Source organism: Rhinopithecus roxellana, chromosome 3 (genome assembly GCF_007565055.1).
Source record: "Rhinopithecus roxellana isolate Shanxi Qingling chromosome 3, ASM756505v1, whole genome shotgun sequence".
Lineage (NCBI taxonomy): Eukaryota > Metazoa > Chordata > Mammalia > Primates > Cercopithecidae > Rhinopithecus > Rhinopithecus roxellana.
Genome location: NC_044551.1, coordinates 48,223,861 through 48,247,648, shown reverse-complemented (window position 1 = coordinate 48,247,648; position 23,788 = coordinate 48,223,861). Strand labels below are relative to the sequence as shown.

Below are 23,788 nucleotides of genomic sequence, written 5' to 3'. Positions count from 1 at the left end.
TATATGTCATATATTAAATATATGACAATAGCACAAAGGACAAGTGGAGCTATATTTTTCCAATGTTTCTAAATTTTAAATAAAATGTTACAATATTAATCTTAGGGTGTGATAAGGAACCATACTGATAAGAATCATACTTACAGAGAGAAAGCAATAAGTAAAAAAATAATAAAAGTATAGGTAAGACATCAGAGAAAATAAAATGGAGTATCAAAAAATATTCAATTCACACAAAATAAAGTAGGAAAGGAAGTAGGAAAGGAGCAACAAACCAACAAAAAACAGGCATAATAAACCAGAAAAAAGAACAAGCTGGCAGACTTAAATCCCAAAATACAAATAATTATGTTAACTGCCAGCAGGCTAAACATTCAACTTAAAAGACAGGGATTGTGAGGCTAGAATTTAAAAAAAAAAAAAAAAAAAAAAAAAAAGACCAACTGTCCACTGTTTACAAGAGGTGGACTTTAAATATAAAGACATAATTAGGCCTAAAGTAAAAGGATTAAAAGGATATACCATGCAAACAGTAAACATGAAGAAGGTATGGTAGAATTTATGCATGTGCATGTGTAGTGGACACAGAGAAAGGAGTATTACCAGAATAAAGGTCATCAGTTCACCAGGAAGGAAAAAAACCTACATATGCATACTCCTAACACCGGAACTCCAAAATAACTTGAAGCAAAAACTGACAGAATTAAAGGAAAAAACAGACAAACTCACAATCACTGTTGTATATTTTAATATCCTTCTCTCAATGACTGCTTGAAAAGTAGGTAAAGAAATTTAAAAAAGACACAATCTGAACACTATCAGCTAACTGCATCTATTCAACACCCAGTAACTGAGACTCCTCGTTCTTCTTGAGTCCACAGATTATTCATCATTGAAGACCATATGCTAGGCCTTAAAACAAGTCTCAATAAATTTCAAGGGATTAAAACCGTTCAGAATTTTTTTTTACCACAATGGAATTAAATTAGAATAATAATAATATTTGTAGAAAATCCGGAAATATTTGAAAATTAAACACACAACTGAAAATGCCATCATCAAAAAAATGACAAGATAAATTAAAAATTATTTTGAACTGCATAATAAAAACAATGTCAAAAACACGTGAGATATAGTTAAAGCATGACTGAAAGGGAAATTTATAAATTTTTGCTTATATTGCAAAAGTAGAAAGGTTTAAGATAAATGTTATCCTAAGAAGATGAAAAAAAAGGAGCAGGTAAAAGACAAAATAAAAAGAATAAAAAGTAAAGTCAATGAAACAGACAACAGATAGCAAAGAAAAAGCAACATCTAAAACTGGTTCTCTGAAAAAAATAAATAAAAAAAAAAAAATGAGAAAATACAAATCACCAACATCAGGAATCAAAGTGGTGATATCGCAACAGATTTCACAGATGTTAAAAGCACATGAAGAATTATAAACAAATTTTTGCTGAAAGATTTGACAACTTAGATAAAAATGAAATTATTTTAAAAGCATAAATTATCAAAACCTACACATAAGTATAAAATATCAATATCTCAATATCTGTCAAAGAAATTGAATTTGTAATTTAAAACCTTCTGCAAAGAAAATTCCAGGCAAAGATTGTTTCACTGGTGAATTATATATTTAAGGAAGAAAAAAATGCTTTTATATTAACTCATTCAGAAAATAGAAGAAGAAGGAATAGTTCTCAAATTATTTTAAATAACCAATATAATCTTTTTACCAAATACCTGACATTACAGGAAAATTACAGATCAATTTTTCACAAAAACAAAGAAAAAAATCTTAAGGTAATGCCAAGTAGAATCCAGCTACATACTAAAAGGAAAATACATCATGATCACAAGGGGCTTATGCTAGGAATGCAAGGATGTATCATTCAAAATTGAATCCATTTAATTCCTCCACGAACACAATAAACCCATAAAACAATTATCTCAACAGATGCAGAAAAAGTTTGTAATCAAACTCAATACCCATTCATGATCAAAACTCTTCACTAACTCTTAGCAAACTAGAAATAGAAGGGATATTTCTCCGTTGTGCAGCTAGCATCATATATAATGTGACAAACTGAATGCTCTCCCTTTATGAAAAAGAGCAGTCAAGGATGTCTGCTTCCTTATCACTTGTATTCAACACTGTAACTCAACACTGTACTACATGATCTAGCCAGTATAACAAGGGCAGGAACAGAAATAAAAGACAGAAAGACTAGAACTCAAGGAAAACTGTTCACAAATATGATTGTAACTGTGGACAATCCTAAGAAACTGCCCCCCACCCCCGCAAAAGCTTCTAGAGCTAATAAGTGAATTTAACAAGGCTTATGGGTTGGCAAGATGTAGCATCAGTATTTTTAAAAGTCATTTGTTCTATATACTAAAAAAAACTGAAAAATACATTTTCTGAAATTTAACAAAATAAATTATTCTATACTGAAAACTATAAAACATTGCTGAAAGAAGATAAAAACAAATGGATGAATAAGATATTTGTTTTCTCAAAATTGATCTATACATTCAACATAATCATAGTCAAAAGTCTTTGGGGGAAGGCAGTAAAAACTGACAAGCTGATTCAAACATTTAGACAGAAATGCAAAAGTCCTAATCAAACAGTTAAAACAATCTTGAAAAGAAAGGGGAGAGGGAAAGCAAAAGTTGGAGAATTTACACTGCCTTATTCAAGTCTTACCATAAAGCTACAGTAACTGAGACAACATGATGGCTTAGGGATAGACAAACAGATCAATGAAACAAAATTGGCCCACATGTGAGCAGTCAATTCTTTTTCAACAAAGGCCACAAGGCATTTTAATGAAAAGTCTTTTCAAAAATGGTGGTGGAACTGGATAGACTACAGGAAAACAAACTTCTCAATCTCTACTCATCCATACACAACAACTAATTCTAAATGGAACAGAGACCTAAGTATAAAAGCAAAATCTATAAAGCTGCTAGAAAAAGATGTAAGACTATCTTTGTGACCACGGGGTAGGCAAATGCTCCTTAAGATTAAAAAAAAAAAAAAAAAAAAAAAAAGCCTTAACTAGAAATGAAAAAAAACTGATATATTGGTCTTCACCAAAATTAAAAAGTCTGCTCATGAAAAAGCAATGTTAAGAACATGAAAATGCAAACCACAGCCTGGGAGAAAGTATTCACTCATAATATGCATATCTGAAATAGAACTTTTATCCAGAATACATAAATAACCTACAGATGAATAATAAAAAGGACAAACCCAATTAAATTGGACAAAAAATTTGAACACTTCAAAAATGAAGATATATGAATAACCAATAAGCACACAAAAATGTGGTTAACATCATTAGCCATGAAAGAAACGCTCATTAAAACCATGATGGAATGTCTACTTCAAGCCTAGTGGAATGACGAAAATTAACACAGCAACAAACTCAAATACTAGCAAGAACTGGGGCAGAACAAGACCCTCTCATATCTTGTTAGTGGGGTATAAAATGATCCAGCCTCTCTGGAAATCATTTTGGTAGTTCCTTATAAAATTAAACCTGCAAATACCCTGTAATCCAGCAATTCTACTCCTAGGTATTTGCCCAAGGCAAAAGAAAACAGATTCCACACACATACTTGTACAGAATGTCTATAACACAATGGCAAAAACTGGAAACAATTCAAATGTCCATCAAGAAGAGAATGGATAAAAATACTGTGGTATATTTCTACAAAAAATTTAAATAACAACTGATACTATGGATGAAGCTCAAAAACACGTTGAGTGAAAGCAGCAAGGTTTTAAAGGAGTATGTATTGTGTTATTACATTTATATGAAGTTCAACAAGAGAGAAAAACTAATCATAGAAATCAGAACAGAGGGCCAGGTGCAGTGGTGCACGCCTGTAGTCTCAGCACTTGGGAGGCTGAGCCCAGTAGATCACTGGAGGTCAGGAGTTTGAGACCATCCTGGCCAACATGCTGGCCATCTCTACTAAAAATAGAAAAATAGAAAAAATAGAAAAATTAGTTGGGTGGTATGGCAGGTGCCTGTAATCCCAGCTACTTGGGAGGCTAAGGCAGGAGAATGGCTTGAACCTGGGAAGCAGAGGTTGCAGTGAGCCAAGATTGTGCCACTGTACTCCAGCCTGGGTGATGGAGAAAAAAGAAAAAAGGAAAAGAAATCAGAACAGTGGTTGGTTGTGAGGGTGGGCACTGACTAGAAGGAGCATGAAGGAACTTTCTGGATTATGGAAATATTCTATATCTTGACTGGCAGGATGAATAGATTATGGATACATTTGTCAAAATTCATTAAACTGTACACATGAGAGGATTTGACTGTATGTAAATTTGACCTCAAATTGCCTCAATTTTAAAGGCTGTTAAATGAACCTCAGACCACTCGACTAAAAAATGATTAAATTCCCAGGCCCACTACAAATATTTGCTCTATAATATAACTGAATTATAGTAATAACAACTTTATTCTATTTCCCAATTTTTATATACAAATGAATGGTTCCATTTATTTTCTATTTCTCTAGGAATGTTTTTTAGCTTCTTCAAAACTTATATATAGGATTTTTTCTAATTTTATTTTACTTTCTCCTTTTTAAATAAATTAAATGTACTACTGACATTTAATTGAACTCATAATGCTTTAGAAATAGTTATAAAAACTGAATGCTGTTTTAAGATTTAATATCAAGTTGCCAAACCTTGTGTATAACAAGTCCTTCAAAGAAAACGATTCCACATGGAAAGGTAAAAATGTGGTGGCAAAAGATTTACCCATGACTGTGCCGGATCTAATCTTGGGTTCTGTGCCTTTTGAGTAAACTTCTTCAATGAGGTCTGATTCTTTCATATCTAAACTTCCTTTTTTTTAATGGAGTTGGGGGAAGGTGCTATCACAACAAAGGAAATTTTCATTAACTTCTGCTTTAAATTGACTACTAATTTAATTAGGTTGCTAAAAAAACATTACAGAGTAATTAATACATCTGTAAGGGTGTACATGGTTTAGTGACTATTTGCAGGTTTTCTATTACAAAAGAAAGTCATCACTCAACAATGATGAACTACTGATAAAACACATACACACATACACGGGGTTAATTTCTAATTGAAAGGTAAACATCTAAGACTGACAAGTGTCCTTGGTGTCCTACAGCGCAAAAGGTCCTGGTGTGAACCCCCTGTACACTCTGGAGTTCTTTCCTAATCTCTTTTAACCTGATGTGGCATTCACAGCTGTCCTCTTGTCACCCTCCTGCCTGGCTCCCTCAGAGCTCCCTACCTACCTACGCAGTCTCCACCTCCACTACCCAACATCCTTTCATTTCCTTATCATACGCAACTGGACTTAATTCCTCCCCCTGTGAGTAATCAACACCAGACATCTAACCACCCACCATCACAAAAGGATCTGTACTTTGTCTTGGCTCACTTTAAAAAGGTAAGCCATGGTTTGGCAAATGGAGTGGGAGTAAGGCGTCTAAATCTTGATAATGCACAGATTTAAAACACACGTGCACAGAAACTTTACTAGCTCAAAGACAATTAATTTGAGGGACTGGCAATCACACCATTAGGGTGTAATTGTGCTCACACAAGGCGTTGCCTAGCAACAGGAGGAGCACGCAAATTCCAACAATGAGGTGTAATGAATCACTCACTGACTACTGTTCACAAATTGTATTTTGATGGGAAGATATCTACATCTGGTTCAGTCTGGAACAAGACTTCAGAGAATTGCGCAGACTCAAACTGAGAGAAGCAGCAGGTATTTCACCAGCAGCCTGGCTCTACAACAAAGGAGACTATTCCTATCCAGGTAAATGTATACTTTGGTTAAGAAACAACACAAAATAAAAATATGGCTTTGAGGGCCTTGTTTGCATGGCATTTTGTTTTGACTGTGCTTCAACTTCTACGGCTTCAACATGGCTAATAAATGTCACAAATATTAGAAGGTAAATATAACAAATAAACAATGAAATAATCCTAGTTGAACTAAAACACTTTAGAAGACCTGAATATCCACATGCTACTTCAAATTCAGTGTTTTCGAATCAAGGTATAAAAAGAGTCCACATACGAACGAGATCTGTGTCTGGATCGCCTGTTGTTGGGGTCGGCTTGGTTTTTTTCCTTTTGTCTCCTTAATACAGCTTCCCACTGAGGTGCTGAATCAATCATATCATTCTCCTGCCGTATTCTGAAAGGAAAGCCATGCATCTGAAGTTAACATCTACCTGGATGGCGCATTTTAGCTTCATCCTAAACTTGCTTTTAAATGTTACTTAAGCAGCAGAAATTTTATTACGATCATTTATAGCTAAAGATGCATATTAACTGAATTAATACATCTATATGTAGGTAAGTACATATAAACACACAGAAGTATACAATACTCGTTATATATGTAAATACATGTTATTTGCAGACTTCTGATTCTAATTTTCTAGCAAAATGACATGTATCAAAAATTCATTTTAAACATTTCTAAGTTTTGACTAAAGAAACTTTGGTGTCTGCTATAGAGCCAATCTTAACCAATGAAACAAAATCATTATTTTAAATGTGCTTGTCAAAAGATTAATAAATGGTTTTAACTTTGAGTTACTCTTAAAAAGTCATACTAATTTTCAAGGTTTTCATAAAAAATAGGTGCCAAATATAATTCCTATTTTTTAAGATAGAAATCTAGACGTACAAAAAGTTAAATATGGTGGCATAATGTATTAGCTGAATAAGACACACCATTCTCATCATGGCTGCTCACACATTTAAGAGGGAATGACAGTTGGATGCTGGATGTGGCCAGGGAAGGAATGAAAATGAGGAAAAGAGAAACATGGGGAAGACTTGGAAGCACAGGTGCTTGACATGTAAGATCACAGGACAGTGTTACCAAATCCTCTCATTTTTTAAAAATAAGATAATCCCCAAATCTGAATTTTTAAAGTGAACTCTTCTAATTTTTAAGTCTTGCAACCAATTCTAAAGCATGATATAGACTTAACAAAACCCATGGACCACGCTCAACCTGCACAAAGTTTGGACTTCCGATGTATCAAGTCTTTCAAATAATGAGGTGCGCTATTGGGGGAAGAGGAGGAGTACTTAATTTACATGAAATACTGTCTCAAATGGAAAACAATGATGCTGTGAAGCCTTTTTTTGGGGGGGGGGGCAAACTGAACACCTGTTATTTGAATATTTAACTTCTAATTTATGTAAGCTCTTCAGAAAGCTGCTCCAGGGTGTTCATCTCCCAGGGTATAGAGAGCAGCATGGAACTGCCAGGTACTCATCCAGTACAGCCACTGCATGAGCATAACTGCTTCGAGACAAAAGTAAAAAGAACAGGCAGGCTTGGAGGCATTTCTTTCTCTGAACAGATGTCTTTTGGTTCCTTTGTTATAGCACTTAGTATAGACTGTGGGCTGGATATCTGGATTTGCTTACAGGTGCGAATCAGTGGATGGGTGACAAATATTCATTTCACATATAACTTAGACATAATGTAAAGAAAATTCAAGTTGAAAAGAACAGCACTTTGTGAGGAAGAAACTGTTTAAATCTCTCTAGATTAAAGGAGAATTGTGCTAAGTAAAAAATTATCTATAACATACTCCAAGCCTTTGAAGTGTATGTATTTCCTCACTAAAGTTTTCATTTTTAATAGACTTTTATGAAGATTAACAGGATACCGTCATGGTATTTTTCACAGATGTAAGAGCATAATTCTTTCTCTCATTGCATATACAGAATAAATTTAAATTGAACATATACTGCTATGGACCTTAATATTATAAATAACTGAAGAAAACTATGAGATCATAGTTTTCTATGACTATGACTATAGTTTTCTATGACTATGAGGTCATAATTATTAATCATTCTTTGAAACAAACACTCCCATTTGAAAATGGCACGTTGGTACCCGTGTGTGCTGTAAACACACAGACACACATTTTTGTAGCCAGAACCTACACCTACAAGCCATTCTGTGTTCATGTGACAGTCAGAAACCCACCAGGCTTGCGGGTAGGGGAACAGTCCTGGACACCCCCAGGACCAAGGGGTCAGGGTTAGGAAGAGACAATCACAGGGAAGGTGCCGCACTGGCAAGGTGGCATCTCCCTTCCTACAGGAACCCACACATGGATTGCTGGGCCCAGGATTGGACACAAAACTCAGGTCTCCTAACTCCTAACCCTGGAGTCTTTTAGGATGCAGCTTTCATTCTGAATGAAATCACTGTGCAGTTGATGGGAAGAACTAAATTTTACAATGTGAAATGTTTGTATCAGGAAGTTGAGGTGTCTAAATATTTTTGAGAGGTCAAACCTACTAACAAAGCTGAGGCCTAACTTGGGCAAACACATACTTTTCCTAGAGTAATAGACACTGAAAAGGAAGCAAAGTTACTGTATGTTCATTCTCATCTATTGTGGAATTCAGCTGGCTACCCTCATACTCAGACTTCACTCTGACGATAAAAAATTAAAACTCCTGAGACATAAGCATGCGTATTTCCTGTATTCTGCTATAACAGTAAGAAGGACCAAATCAGAAAGAATTCAAGATTATACATGTACCTTTACCTTTTTTTCTAACTGAAAAGTCTAAAGTGAGGGCAGTGAAACCCTGTCAGTTAATATCCTTGCAATCCATGTTTCAAAGACAGATGCCCTCTACTGGCGATGCTGTTTCATAAATATTCATAAATATTCTAACAAGACACATTAAAAATGTAAGAGTCTTTGGAAAGTCACAACAGAAGCACATTTTCCTGAGTAATGGGTAGTGTGGCCACCTTGGCCTGTAATGAAGTTTGAAATTACATCCTTACAAAAGACCTCTGGTTAATGGTGCCTCATTACAAGAATGAAAGTGTCATTTCTTCCACTGCTGAACTGCTCTAAAAAACACAGGTGCTACTTGGAAAGAAAAAAATCTTAGCCCTAGAAGCAAGAATATTGTAGCACTCTATTTAAGACACAGGAGATCACTATTTTGTTTATGCATGAGTGAATAAAGATGTCTTTAAATGAAAACGACATGTTTCCTGTGATGATTCTGACTTTTTAAGTCTCATTTATCCTCAGGTGTGGGAGAATCCAAATAGTTTTTGCTTCTTTCTTGCTGTATTTTAATGTCGATGTATAGATTTACATCATGAAGAATAAAATACCGCAAACATTGTTTTGACATAGTACCTTTTAAAAAGTCATAATGTGCTCTTACATCATAGTCATCAAAATCTCAAAGGGGAAAAAGAGTCCATTGTCATTTATGTCATGGATGTATTAATTTTCAAATGTTGTATCTAAAGGTGAACCTCAATAAACTGACATTTATTTCCAGTACCAATTGATCCAATAAGTCTACATTTATCCTATTTTGTCCATTTCTCCACCTGTAACTACGGAGGGTCAACAACTGTGGTAGGAAGTATATCATAACAAGGTTTTTGTTTTTCAGTTAATACACAAGGGAGAGGGTTGCTTTAGAATACAGCAAATTCTAACCATGTTTCAGAACAGAATTCTAATGTATTTCTTCCATCTCTTACCAAACTTCAACAATCTACTTTTCCAGACTATCCATACAATTTAGATTTTAACTGCATTTTGACATTTAATTGAAGTCTGCAAAGGTTTTGAAGATGAAATGCCATATAATCATTTGAGAACAATGAAGAAAATGACTATTCCTAGCCTCCTCTTTCCTGTCTTACCAATCACAGTCCTGACTCTTTTGCAAAATTCTTCACATTACCAAATGAATTCTTACACAAATCCCCAAGTTTTATTGTGTCCTATCCCTTTAGCAGTTTTGTTCCTAACAGAACCTTCCTTTACATAAGTTCTTAATTCACTTCTAATTCACTGAGATAAACACCATGCTTAATGCTGAATCTAAGAAGTCTTTCAGAGCAAATGTAAAATGAAGCTTCAAGATGATACAAGCCATAAACCTTGCTCCTGAGTTTTCTCCATTCCCAACTCTGCCATTATCTGATTCAGAGACCTTGGGTGAATTGCTTATCTTTTTTGGTCAAATCTCAGGCTGTTCATATATAAAATTAATGGCAAAGATCCTTTCCAGCTTTAAAACTTGATGTTTCTCTATTTGTATTTTATTTCCAAACCAGACAGACACACTGAAAGAAACTTATACTCTTCAACTATAACATAACATTCCAAACAATTGCTTCATGTGGCCCCTCCATTGCCAAAATTAAATCTGCAGGTCCCAACTGATTGTGAACTTGTGTTTCTCATCAACTGTACTCATTTTTTTTTTTTTTTTTTTTTTTTGGATCACCTGCTATAAAGCAATCTTCTTCTTTTTTTTTTTTTTTCCTAGTTTTTCTTCCCTAGGGAAATTTATGTTGGTTCCAGGCATGTGTCGACATACTCCCTTAAGACCAGCAAGCAAAAAGTTCATTTGCTTTTCCCACTGTCTCTACCATCAATAAATTATTCTTACTTGCTTTTAAAGGTACTTCTGTCTCTTCCACTTATTCCTTATGCTCCCACTACTACAATGGGCTACTTTTGGCACAACTTCCCTTTCAAACTCTCCTGTTTTCATGAATTTTTAACCTATTTTGCCCTCAGTAATGTAACAGCATTCCTCAGTTGCTGCGGCTTTGTCCTTCCACAGTCATCTCTGTCAACCTTGATTATACTCTGGAAGCCCTAAATCATCCATATCAAATGTCTAAATCTTGATATATCCTATTAAAGTAGAAATCAGAAACCCTTGCATCTGCAGTATGGTGAACACTGTCTGTTTCCACTAGCTTTGTATGAACTCTTCTCTCCATACCCAAAATTTTTACCTTGTTTGCAGCCCCTAAATCAGGCGCAGGACAGTAGGCAGTGCCTGGCAAGGAAGCAATTACCTATTTTCAAGCAACATGGAAGAAATGCTTATCAGTTTAAGTTTGCTAACATCCCAAATATATTTTTTCCCTGGGGTACAGGGACAATAAAGTTCTTCTTTACCCCTCCCAGAACAAAATCCTACCAAAATTGTGATCTTCTAGATTTGCCCTAGTCAGATATATTGTCCCTCTTACAGTGCCAAATTTCTGACACAGAAATGTGCTTCTTCATTTTAGAAAAACAATATAAAAGACCATATGGAACATAATTAAAACATTTAAATCTGTCTTAATCTACTATTTAGATACTATAGACATCTAGTAGACCCTAAAAGACATCTAAAAGACCCTAATGTTGTTAGGGAGAAACTAACAACATTCATGCCAGAACAAATTCATGTTAGAAAATGTTGACTTATTTTTTGTTCAATGGAGCTGGTCCCCATTTTACAGATACTGCAGGAACTTCAGATAATACTGAGCAGTGCCAGATGTTATCAATTTAACAGAACTTGCCTGTTCAGGGTACTTTCTGCTTTTCAAAGCACATCTATTATCTCCTGGATCTTCATAAACCTCTAGTGAGGTAGGCAGGTCAGGTATTATTCCACTTTGCATGTGAGAAATGAAGACTCACAGGGTAAAGTAACCAGCTCACAGCCACAAAACTCTTCAAAGTGGGTTCAATTTCGTAGCACAGGCTCCCAGATTTGTATGTACATATGTATATACACATACAACCTGACATACATGACTCATGTTTATGATGCAAACATCCTAGAATAAAATTAGGGAAGTGTTCAAATAGTCCCCTGTTGTCAATTTCCTCTAGTTCTACTATTACCCTAAGCTTCTCTCATTTCTCTTACTGTTTTAATCCTTGGTAGGCTCCCGAGTTACTTCTACTTTTATGCTGATAGAAAAAAATGCACCAGACTATATATCACCCACTCCTCCACACCTCCCACTTCAAAATTCTAAGAGCCTAGCAACACATCAAAGTTAAGAATGACCGAGTAATTCAAAGATTCTCCTCAGTGAAGGCTCAAAGGACTGCTGATTTTCATCAAGAGCACAGAGGATATTTTGTAGAACCTTTTCCTTGAACGTCAAGGGTATTTTATTAAGCTCAAGACACATCCAGGTAAAGCTAGTTCATGAAAGGTTTCACTCTCCTAAGTCTACTTGCGACGTCCTCCTTCATCCTACACCCTGGGCAAGTCCAGCACATGGCCATGGTCTCAAACCTACAGCAATAAGCGAGCTGCTGGCCCTTCTGATCTCAGGGACGAGATTCAAAATTCTAACTAATACAATCTAATACTCACATAGATTAACTTTATAGTGCCTTGTACTAAGTAGGCTCCCAACTTCAAGAATTCAATAGAACCAACTATTTCACAAACCAGTACAGCAAAGTAATCTCTAAAGAAAATTTAGGCATTTTAGTTTTTAATCCTACTGGTGAATTGAAACACCAATTTCATTTCCCAGTACCAATATAATCCTTCAGCTTTTAGACCATAAAACTTTGCAAGTTTTAAGGGGGGGGTAGGTGCTACATAAACACCCCCTTATAAATCTGGTAAAAGCTACAGACCCTATCTCTAGAAAACTACACACTTGATGCCCACATACAACTTTACATACAATTTAACATACAATTTTGTGGGGTTATGAAACCCCCAGCACCTACCCAAGAATCAGAAGTTAAGAATCCTGGTATAAAAACAACCTAAGGTATAAAGTTAGGAAAGGTGGAAGAATGAAAGATAGGACCAAAAGAAAAGTTTAAAAAGGCTGGAAGAGGATGGAGGAGCGGACAGGTGATGCAGCAGCAGTGAGTAACTCTGGAAGTAGGTACAGGACTATGTGGCTCTGTACTTCAAAGTGCTCTCACTTCTTACATTTCATTTGATCTTTACAGTAACTCATTCAACAAAATAGATCAGTTGTTACAGCACACCTCCCCCACTCCCCGCCAACTTTAAAGAGAAGAAAACTAATACTTGAATTCGTTATACAAGTTGCCCAAGGTCAAATATCAGCACACAGCAGAACCAAGACCCAGTCCCAAGTCCTAAGGTTATTCTGTGTCATATCATTGGCTTCTAGGGAGAGAGGGAATTCAGAGGAGACAGAAAAAAGAAAAAAGACTGGGAAGGAAGTCCAGGAAACAGAAAGGAACTGGGTGAAGAGAATAACATGATACAAAAAGTGAAAAGTGAAGCAAGAGAATGGAGAGGGAGATGAGCATATAGTAGAGAAACTAAAAGGAGAAATGAAAACTTTGTGTCATCTTAAGTGTTCTAATAAAAAACTGTGCCTCCAACTTCTATCTGGTTATAAAAAGAGAGTGAAAAATTATCATCTCAAACCTCAAAACCTAGAAAGCTGTAGGATACCCAAACAGATTATGAGAACAGTAAAGAAAGAACAAAGTGGAAAGGGGTAAGGGAAAACATAAATGATGTCCCAAATAAAGAAGCAGGGTAAATTCCTCTGGTGTTCTAGGAGACATGGTGGGATGAAGCCCTACACTTAGGGCACAATTAACACAAAAACCCTTACACACCAGGCCTTATTAGGTCTGGACCCAAAGGTGACAGACAGATGGGGTGGTTTGGTTATATTTTCCTAAAATTGAAACTAAACAACAATCTTTGCTTCTAACATTAGCCTTCCAGAGCTGGTGTGGATTATTATTTTTTAAAATTTAATGGTTGTTAAAAGCCTGTTTTGGGTAAAGTAGATTCATAAACATTGTTTTATTAACTTTTCTCTTCACACAAAATGAGAAATGTTTAAATGGTTATCCATGGAAACAGTAAAGCAGCTTATGTTCCAATGGGTTGACTTCCTGGAAAAAAGAAAACAACAATATTTCCACAGAGTGGCCTCATGCCTAACAGGAAAGACCTCGTTTTAAGTTTAAAAAAAAAAAAAAATCCCACAAGAAGGAGGAGCAGAGGGAGCAACATCCCAAATACCACATGCAACTTCCAGAAAGTAAAAGTGACTCTGTCCAGAGTTCCAATGGACACATCATGGGCTCCAAAAGAGGTTCTAAAAAGCAAATTTGCCCAGTAGTTGTCCCTCTCCCTAGGCTACAGTTTCCTAGAGAGGTGTATCTCTAGGAAAGATACAGGGTGCATCGGGGTGCAGGCTCTTGCTGGAAAGTAATGAAGCATCCTGGGGCTGAGTGTACAGACCTTACAGGCAAGAGGTGGAACATCAACATGTATAAGATTCTGTTTGCCCCGTTATAGGGTTACCAGAGTCCTGTAATAAAAGCACAAAGAACTGGCTGGATCACACTGTCAGCCAATAAAAGGAAGGATGAATGAGGCTGAAGAGACTGCAGAGCTGCAGTTGAAATATCTAGACCTATGCATCCTCATGTGGGATGAGTGGGTTCTGGCAAAATTTAAGAGGCTAATAATGGGATGGAGGGGTTGGCAGCAGCACAGCATAATAGGTAAATGGCACCAAGAGACAGACAGCACAATGAGTTTCTACCCTCTTTCTCTGTACCTGTTGCACCCTAATTTGCAGTGGTGAGGATCAGAACTGAAAGCTATATTTCTTCCTCTGCCCACTTTTTGCTATGCTATTGACAGGCAAACTACACCACATCTTCCACAGACATAGGCAACTTAGGTATTCCTAGAGCAATATTTCTACAGGTAGCATAAATGATTGTGAAAGCCTGTCAGATCTTTTGCATGAAATGTGTCAGAATGTGTTTTGAAAGCCATTTCTCATTACTAGCCTTACAAAGTTCATTAAACATTCAGAATCATCGTTATTCTAAAACATACTATTTACACAGTACAAAGAAAGCCAATCTAAGAATCTCCAGGGAAAAGGGGGAAGAAACTCTTAAGGGAGAAAATACTGACAAAAAATATTAAATTCAGTGCAACCAGATCAGTAATGAGCAATTTAATTACTTGATGGCAACCTTTCACTAGTGTTTCATTTTCAGTAGTGAATGTGAGCAATTTTGGCCACCCAAAAAATGTTTTTAAATGGGCCACCTTCTGAACAGTTGAGAAAAGAACATTTATGGGCACAATTTAGAATACATTAAGCAAAACAGAAACAGACTTAAAATACTGGCGTGATCAATAAAAAGTTTTAAACAGGACAATAAGTGGGTACTTTTGCTTTGTTTTGTTTTGTTTGTGCAAAAATATTGAATTTTTGATCAGAAAGAGGGTACCTAAGAAGGAGCTACCTCCCACATGTGGGTTTTCACAGAAGAAACTGAAATCGTTTATTTGAGAAAGGTGTCATAACACATTGAGATCTCCCATCTGTCTAGTGTAATTCCAGACTCAGCAGACTCCACATAGAATGCTTTCCTAAAAAAATGTCCACTCTTACAGTGCTGTCTGGGCTATTATCACACAGGCTTCGTAGTTAGAGAGGGCCACCAATTCAATTTGTGCCAAGCACAAGGGTTCTAAGCACTAAAGAAAGACCCTGGAGATTATCTAATCCAACTTCCTCATTTTCTTTCTTTCTTTCCTTCTTTCCTTCTTTCCTTCTTTCCTTCTTTCCTTCTTTCTTCTTTCTTCTTTCCTTCTTTCTTTCTTTCTTTCTTTCTTTCTTTCTTTCTTTCTTTCTTTCTTTCTTTCTTTTTCTTTCTTTCTCTTTTCTTTTCTTTTTTTTTTTTTTTTTTTTTTTCTGTGTGAAATGGAGTTTCGCTCTTGTTGCCCAGGCTGGAGTGCAATGGCACAATCTCAGCTCACCGCAATCTTCACCTCCCAGGTTCAAGTGATTCTCCTGCCTCTGCCTCCTGAGTACCTGGGATTACAGGCATGCGCCACCACACCCAGCTAATTTTGTATTTTTAGCAGGGATGGGGTTTCTCCATGTTGGTCAGGCTGGTCTAGAACTCCCAACCTCAGGTGATCCGCTTGCCTTGGCATCCCAAAGTGCTGGGATTACAGGCATGAGCCACTGCGCCTGGCCTTCCTCAATTTTCAGAAGAGAAAAAGATAACTCAGAAAAGTAAAGCAACCAGGCCAGAGGTCCACATTAGGTCTAAACAGGTTTCTCAAGAGTGGCACTACTGATAATGTTTTTGTACAAGGCGCTTATTTGTTGCCAGGGCCTGTCCTATGCATCATAGGATGTTTAGCAGCATCCCTGGCCAGTTGCAACCCCCCTACCCAATTGTCACAATAAAAAATGACTCTGAACATTGCCAAATGTCCTTGGGGAGAAGGCAGGGAGGACAAAACTCCCCCAGTTGAGAACTTCTGGGTTAACAACTGGCATGACTGGCAATAAAATCCCTCTGACTCCCAAGGTGCTCTTTTCATTAATCACACAAATACTTCTTGTTTTCAAGTGCATATTTTGGAATTAGGGACAACTAATGAATGCATTAAGCCACCACTAATACTGATTACATGTCAAATGATGTGATTAAAAATCTCTTAAAAAATGTATCTTATATATATGTAATGTCCGGCACACACAGATGAGTAAATGCACATATTATTAGCACATATGTATACATGAGCCTGAAACTGCAGAATCTAAGAAAAAATGAGTTATTTTTGGCTGGGTAAAATATAGTAATGCCATTGAAAAGATAGTACAGGGAGAATCTCTCTACAAATGGTAAACTTTCTTACCAGCCTTAGAGAAATTCGCTACACACTGTAGCTATATACAGAATCATCTTTAAAAAACACACACACAAGAAGAGACCTCATTGTCAAGTTGTTTAATCATCTTATTGTGAAGATAAGAAAACTCCATTTAAAGAGCTAAAGCTTCCTAAACTAAATGCTTCAAAATAGTGCCAGATTGCTTCTCAAACACAGACGGAAAAACCAGACTTACAAAAGACACAGTTTCTACCACCAAAGGCAGCCTCTGATGTCAGACTGTCAGTTAAGTATAATATTGAGATATTACCTGTTTCTCTTTTTCCGGTGTTCTCTATTAGAATTTTCCGATTCACTACCACTGCTTGTGTTACAGCGTGAACGTGACCTGAAGACAAAATGGTAAGAACAAAAGAAAAAACACAGGTTTATCACTCATGAAAAATTTCAGAAAGGTTTATATTGGTCCTCTGGAATTCATTTTGCAGTAAAATTATCAATCCAAACATCAAGAGCTGTATTATCCCTCTCCAAGTCAGTGTTTCTGAACTCAGTAAGACATCTGACTGAGTCTATAGCTCAGCAAAATGGCAATGCAGGGGAAATATAAAAACCGATTAAGGTGAATGTCAGCATGTTCCCAGAAAGGACCACAAAATCAATTACTTCCAACAGAACTCTAACATGGCAAAGCTGGTGGTGGACTAAATATGGACACAAAATCTTGTAACCCTCCCATCTGCCCCACTGAGGTAGATTTTATTTCCCTAGCCTCTTAATTTACACTGGTCTTGTGACTGATTTTACCAACAGAATGAGGTGGAAGGGATACTATGTCAGTTCCAGGACTAGCCCCTTAATTTAAATACAGGTAGCTTCTGCTTCCAGCCTAAAGAAGTGCAAAAGAAGTGTCTACAGAAGTGTAAGCGAGCCAGGTGGAGAAACTATGCAGAGGTCCCAGACCTCCAGCCTTTCTGCCAAGATGCCAACATGAAAGAGAAAGGCCCCCTGGATAACACAGCCTCAGCTGTCATCTGACCACAGCCTCATGAAATTGTGAACAAGACTAGCTAAAAAGCCACCTGTTTAATTGACAGAATTATACTACATAAGTACAGTTGTTGCTGCTTTAAGCCACTAAGTTCTGGAGTGGATTATAATATGGCAACAGATAAATGAGACAGCTCCTCTGAGACACAAGGGAGTAGGAAACAGCATAGTCTTAAGATGCAACAGAATGGAAGATTGGGAATCAGCTGAAGACAAACTGGTTTTTGAAAGTAAAAAAAATAAAAAAATAATAATACCCTCACTCTTTCCTCAACTCTGAACATTTCTAAATCTGCTAACCCTTCTTCCCTCTGACTCTCCTTCCATTTTTGTTTTTTTTACCTCCTCCTCTGCTTTAGATCTGAATCTTCACCACTGTTATGGGCTTTCCTGTGAAAACAAATAAAGACATTTAAGAAAACAGGAGATTGGCCAGGCACGGTGGCTCAAGCCTGTAATCCCAGCACTTTGGGAGGCCGAGACGGGTGGAGCACAAGGTCAGGAGATCGAGACCATCCTGGCTAACATGTTGAAACCCTGTCTCTACTAAAAAATACAAAAAACTAGCCGGGTGAGGTGGCGGGCGCCTGTAGTCCCAGCTACTTGGGAGGCTGAGGCAGGAGAATGGCGTGAACCCAGGAGGCGGAGCTTGCAGTGAGCTGAGATCCGGCCACTGCACTCCAGTCTGGGCGACAGAGCGAGACTCCGTCTCAAAAAAATAAAATAAAATAAAATAAAAATAAAAAATAAAAAATAAAAAAAAATAAAAAATAAAAAAATAAAAAGAAAACAGGAGATTATCAATTGGCTAAGGAAAGCACACCAAAATGAGTTTCACTTCAGTTTACACATATCTGTCATACATTCATTCATTCACCAAACATTTAAGTCATATGTATATGCCTAACCCTACATACGACACATCCCAGAAATATAATGTTAATAACATAACCTGGCCTCACTCTAGTGGGACAGGCAAACCGTCTGAATTCCATTAATCCAATGATGAGGTTAGTCTGCAGTTGCAGAACTGCAGTCCTCCAAGCTGACTTCCGCCATAGTGGAAATGACATCATCTCACTTGGATGCCCTTTCCTATACCCTGGGGCTCCAAATTCTCTTTATCTCTTCTCTCATAATCTCCTCCACTTCAACTCAGCAACCTGCCTCATGGTCATACTTTGGACTTCATCGTCTGTAAGCACCTCCAAACACTTTGCTCTCTTACCACAATCTCCTTTCTGTTTACCACTCCCCATTTACTTTCAAACAGCTTCAATGGGGCATCCTGGTTAAAGGTGTTGGCTCTAGAGCCAGACAACATGAATGTGAATCTCATCTTCTCCACTGATGAGTTGTGTGATTTAAATAAGTTACTTTTCTACTCAGTGACTTACTTTTAATAGAATCTCCTTTGAAGTCTGCTCTAAAGGATAAAATGAATTAATATATTTAAAATGCATACACTAGGACCTGGGTCATTGTTAGCATTCAACCAAGATAAGCTGTTATTGCTTATTCAACTATTTCCATTCTTTCTTTTCTTTGACCCTAGTAAGACTATCTATTGACCTGGCTACTCTCCACCAGCTCTTCACTTCTCTTCACTGTCTTCTGTACTCAGCTTAGATTTCCTAATCCATCATTTCAATAACATGCATGATGATACTCAACACGTTCCCCAACTCTGTTTTTCATTCCGTCTTTTTGGTAAAATCCCAGGCATGGGTGAATCCAACTATGCAAGTTTTCTGTATCAGTTCTAAACATCTGGTTGAGCAGTGCTGGAAGGAGTCACATAAAAGGGGCACATTACAGTACAAATCCACGTTCATAAACCTCAAGTGGGGCCACACCATGGTTCAGCAATCCTGCCACTTTTTGCAGATCTAAGTACAAAGCAGTTTCAAACTCTTCACCCTGCAACCGTCTGACCCACAGTATCCCTGTTTCAGCAAATGACTTTGTTTTCTCCTTCCAAAGGAAAAAGTAGCCTCCAGATAGAACTCTTTCATCTTCCTGCTACCAAAAATAAAAACTTACCAACATCTTCCTCTCTGTTATTTATGGATTTATCCTTACTACCAAGGTCAGTCCCTCCACCAGTGCTTTCTGCATCCCATCACCCCATGTCTTTTCAATGACTTTCATTAACTACCTTCTCACCTCTCACACATAGTCACCTTGCCTGTCTGGCAGACTCTTTTTACAAGCTATTAACTTTTTCAAGTCTCTACTGTTTAAACAAACACAGACCTACTTTCAGTCCACATCCCCCTTCATCTGCCCAGTCTCTCCTCTCTCCTTCAAAGCTAAACTTCTTGAGAGTGGTGTCTATGCCCTATGCTCCATTTCCTTATGATGTGTAATTCAGCACCTTCCCACTCTGATCTCTTTAATGTATGGCTTACATTACCCCATTTCCTCCAATACACTTATATCGAGTAACATTAACAGCAATATGTAGTCCCTGTTCTTACATCAAATTTTGGGGTCACTATCTAGCATAAACACAATTATACTGAAATTGGTCACAGATGATCTAAATAGTGTTCCAGGAATATGATTCCATTCTTTTGTAGGTTTTAAATTTTCTGAGCGAGGATACTTGCCTAAGTTTTCCATGTACGTATCACTTGCTTAGGGTTCTTTTGCTTATCACTATTCTTCAAACTCTGAGAGAACTGCAAAACTCCTGCTATGGATGGATACGCAGGTAATCTCTAAGTTCCATTTACATCCCTCCTAGATCCCTCTGCCCTCCTGCTCATACCTGGACCACCCACTTTTGACTAACTCCCTTTACTATGATCCAAGGAACTCCTTTTGCTTCTTTGTATGATGGACCCCACATCTCCAGGTCTTTTGGCGACTTGTCTGGGTTTTGGTAAAGTGTATCTTTTAGTTGCTAACAGAAAAAATATGCACGACAGATACACTTTTTTGGGACCCACAATTTCTGAAAATGTCTTTATTCTATACAAACAATTATGGTTATCTGGGCATAGACTCCTAAACTGAAAATAATCTTTCAGACTTCTCAAGGCAATACTTCTTTGCCTTCTTCCTCTGATTTTACTGTGAAGCAGCCCAATGTCTGTTTTTTCTTTTCTTTTTTTTTTTTAGATGGAGTTTCACTCTTGTGGCCCAGGCTGGAGTACAGTGGCATGATCTCGGCTCACTGCAACCTCCGCCTCCCAAGTTCAAATGATTTTCCTGCCTCAGCCTCCACAGTAGCTGGAATTACAGGCATGCAATACCATGCCTGGCTAGTTTGTATTTTTAGTAAGGACGGGGTTTTACCATGTTGGCCAGGCTGGAATTGAACTCCTGACCTCAGGTGATCTGTCCGCCTTGGCCTCCCAAAGTGCTGGGATTACAGGCGTGAGACACCGTACCTGGCCCCCAATGTCATTTTGATTTGTCACCACTTGCACATGGATTTTTCTCTCCCATATTCCCATGCCCCCTCCAAATCTTTAGAATTCTTTGTTAATCAATAATGTTTTGAAATTTAGTTATAATGAACCTTGGAATGAATCTAACTTTTCAATCAATTATGTCAATTGCTCAGTGGGTTCTGCTTTATAACGTCACATCCTTCAGTTCCGGAATATTTGCTTGTGCTGTTTCTTTAATAGCTTCCTATGTTTTCTCTGTTCTTTTTTCTTAGAAATTGTGTTAGTTGAATGTTTGATATCTAGGTTTGATAATTTTATTATTATTATTTCCATACATTTGTTTTATTATGGGCTTTTTGGTTCCATTTTGGGGAAGATTTTCTTAATGTTACCTTCCAAATCTTTTACTGATTATTTTAAATTCTGTCACACTAATTTAAAGCCTAAAAACTCTTATTCATTAGTTCTTACCTTTGTATTGATAGAAACTCATGGATATATTTTTTCATCTTTTTAAACAGTTTTTTTAGAAATTTTTCTTTCTTATACTGTCTGTTTCCAGTGAGAATGCCCCCAATCCCACCCTATACCCCATTTGTTTGTTTTAGTCTCTGCCTTTCCAGACAGAAGCAATGCTCAAATGCAGGTGTTCATGGCTCTCTATTCCTATCCAAGCAGTAAGTGTTAAAGTGACTGGAGCCCTTTGGTTGGTGCAGAGCATGTTAATTAGTGGCCTCACAGTAATATGAGGGCAGCTTCAATCATTTCAATGGATGATCCTTTGAAAGTAAGTATATGCAAGTCTTTTCTCTTGTACCTGGTCCATTTCCTGCAGTGGGATTCTCTAATTTCATGCCTAGGAGATACAACAATTTCATTGGAAGATGCTTTGAAAGCTAGTATCCATAGTCTTTTCTCTTGACCATGTTCATTTTCTTACAAAGGAATTCTCTAATTTTCTGCCTAAGTAACATAAGCCTGGATTCTAGTATTCTGGGAATGAAGAGAGAAGTGAGACATTTGGTATGCAAATTTTCACTCTCTTGATTTTTCCATGGCCACAATTTCTCTCTCTCCATTACAGTTAATCTTCAATTAAGACAAATGCTGGAGTTTCCTACAACTCTGTCATTGGCTTTGTCTTTTTGCATTCTATCTATACTATCCACCTAAACAACCTAATCTCTATATATACTTCAAGTGACATACTTAAAATTATATTTCAGTCCATAAAGCAAATCTAGCTCCTGACTTACATTCAACAATCCATATGAATTGTGTACTTGGACTTCTCAGAAGCACCATAAATTCAGGATATCAGAAACTAAATTGGCAATTGTCCCTTTCAAGCCTGTAAAGTCCTGATGATTCTATTTCTATGCAATACACTGAATTCAAAAAACTGAACAAGCCTGGGTTTCATTCTGGACAGCTCCCTCTCCTCCACCCCTCATACTGATTCTCCTACCAGTTTTACCTCCTCCTGCTGGCTACTGAAACCATCCACTTCTTTATATCTCCACATCACCACCTGGTCCATGCTCCCATTCTCTATTGCTAGGACTCGTACCATAGCCTGCCGCCTGGTCTCTCCATTTCTGCCACTACCCTCTTTCACCATTTCTCCACAAGACAGTGAGGATTATCTTTACAAACACAAGGGTGATGTTATTGTACTTCCTGTAAAAATACCACTGGTCTAAGGACCAAAATCCTGAACAAAGGCCAGGTGGGCTATAAGGTCTGATCCCATCTTTCTCTCTATGCTCATTTCTAACACATTTTTATTCACTCTCAGAGTCTGAAAACACTGGCCTTTTTCCTTTTCACAAAGGTTCCCTGCTTCTTTCCATTCCCAAGGCTTTTGCACATGCTAGCCCCTCTATCTGGTATGATCGTTCCTTTCTTTTAGCCTGTTTGTATCTCAGATCCTGGCTCAAGCATCCAACCTCAGGAAACCTACCCCAACCTCTTTGGCTCAGTGATTCAGCAAACTTCCCCTAATAGTGCTCACTACACGGGTGTCTATTTATAAAAATTTATCACGCATTTACACTTATGACACGTGTGTACTTTTCTGTATGCAAGCTAGGTTTCAACAAAAAGTTTTTAAAATTCCCCTAAGTACCACATAGCTTACCTTCCTATTACATATTAAAGTCATAATGGCACATATATTCCTATGACTCATATATTTATCCCTTAATAGCATCTAAGCTCCCAAAGGACAGGAACTTTGTCTGGTGGTAGCAGCACATTGCATGGCATACAACAGGCACTCAAACATTTTTTAATGTAAAAGTGAAAGCTAAGGAGTGAAAATATACTGTACTACCAGAAAAAATGCTGGCTTTCTTTTTCTAGAATAGGAATGTTTAAACAAGCAGGCTTCAGGGTCTCCATGAACTTTGAAAACTATATGGAAATGTTTATATGTATTTAAATATGAACCTGTCTTTCCCTAGGGAATGAATCCAACATTTCACCAGATCTCAGAGGGTAGTATTACCCAAAAAGGTTAAGGATCACTATTCTGGACTCAGCCAGAATTTGATAGCCTGTATCCATCTCATGATAAATAACTGACAAAATACGAAATTTTGACATCTATTGCAAAATGTATTATCCTGGCATCCAAAGCAAAATATAATTTCCTATTACTAAATTTAAGTCCTTGAGATTCTTCCATGCTGATGACATGTCTCGATTTTAAATGTCAATGTTAATCCAGCAATGTAGGGATTTGTGCCCAGTGCAAGGTAAATATGTGTGAAGATAAAACAAGACTGACAAGGACAAGGACACTTAC

General features: G+C 37.2%; 1 protein-coding gene across 2 annotated transcripts in view; it reads right to left on the bottom strand.

The window, feature by feature from the left end:
• EPB41L4A (erythrocyte membrane protein band 4.1 like 4A) overlaps nt 1-23,788 on the bottom strand; it is a 266,828-nt gene that overhangs the window by 14,957 nt on the left and 228,083 nt on the right. Inside the window, exons 17-19 of one of the 2 annotated variants that reach the window (XM_010360995.2) lie at nt 17,921-17,968; nt 16,839-16,916; nt 6,096-6,215 (exon numbers count right to left, since the gene is read on the bottom strand). In XM_010360995.2, coding sequence (XP_010359297.1) covers nt 6,096-6,215; nt 16,839-16,916; nt 17,921-17,968 — 246 coding nt within the window. The remainder of the gene's footprint in view (nt 1-6,095; nt 6,216-16,838; nt 16,917-17,920; nt 17,969-23,788) is intronic. The other variant, XM_010360996.2, reaches the window with a different exon arrangement.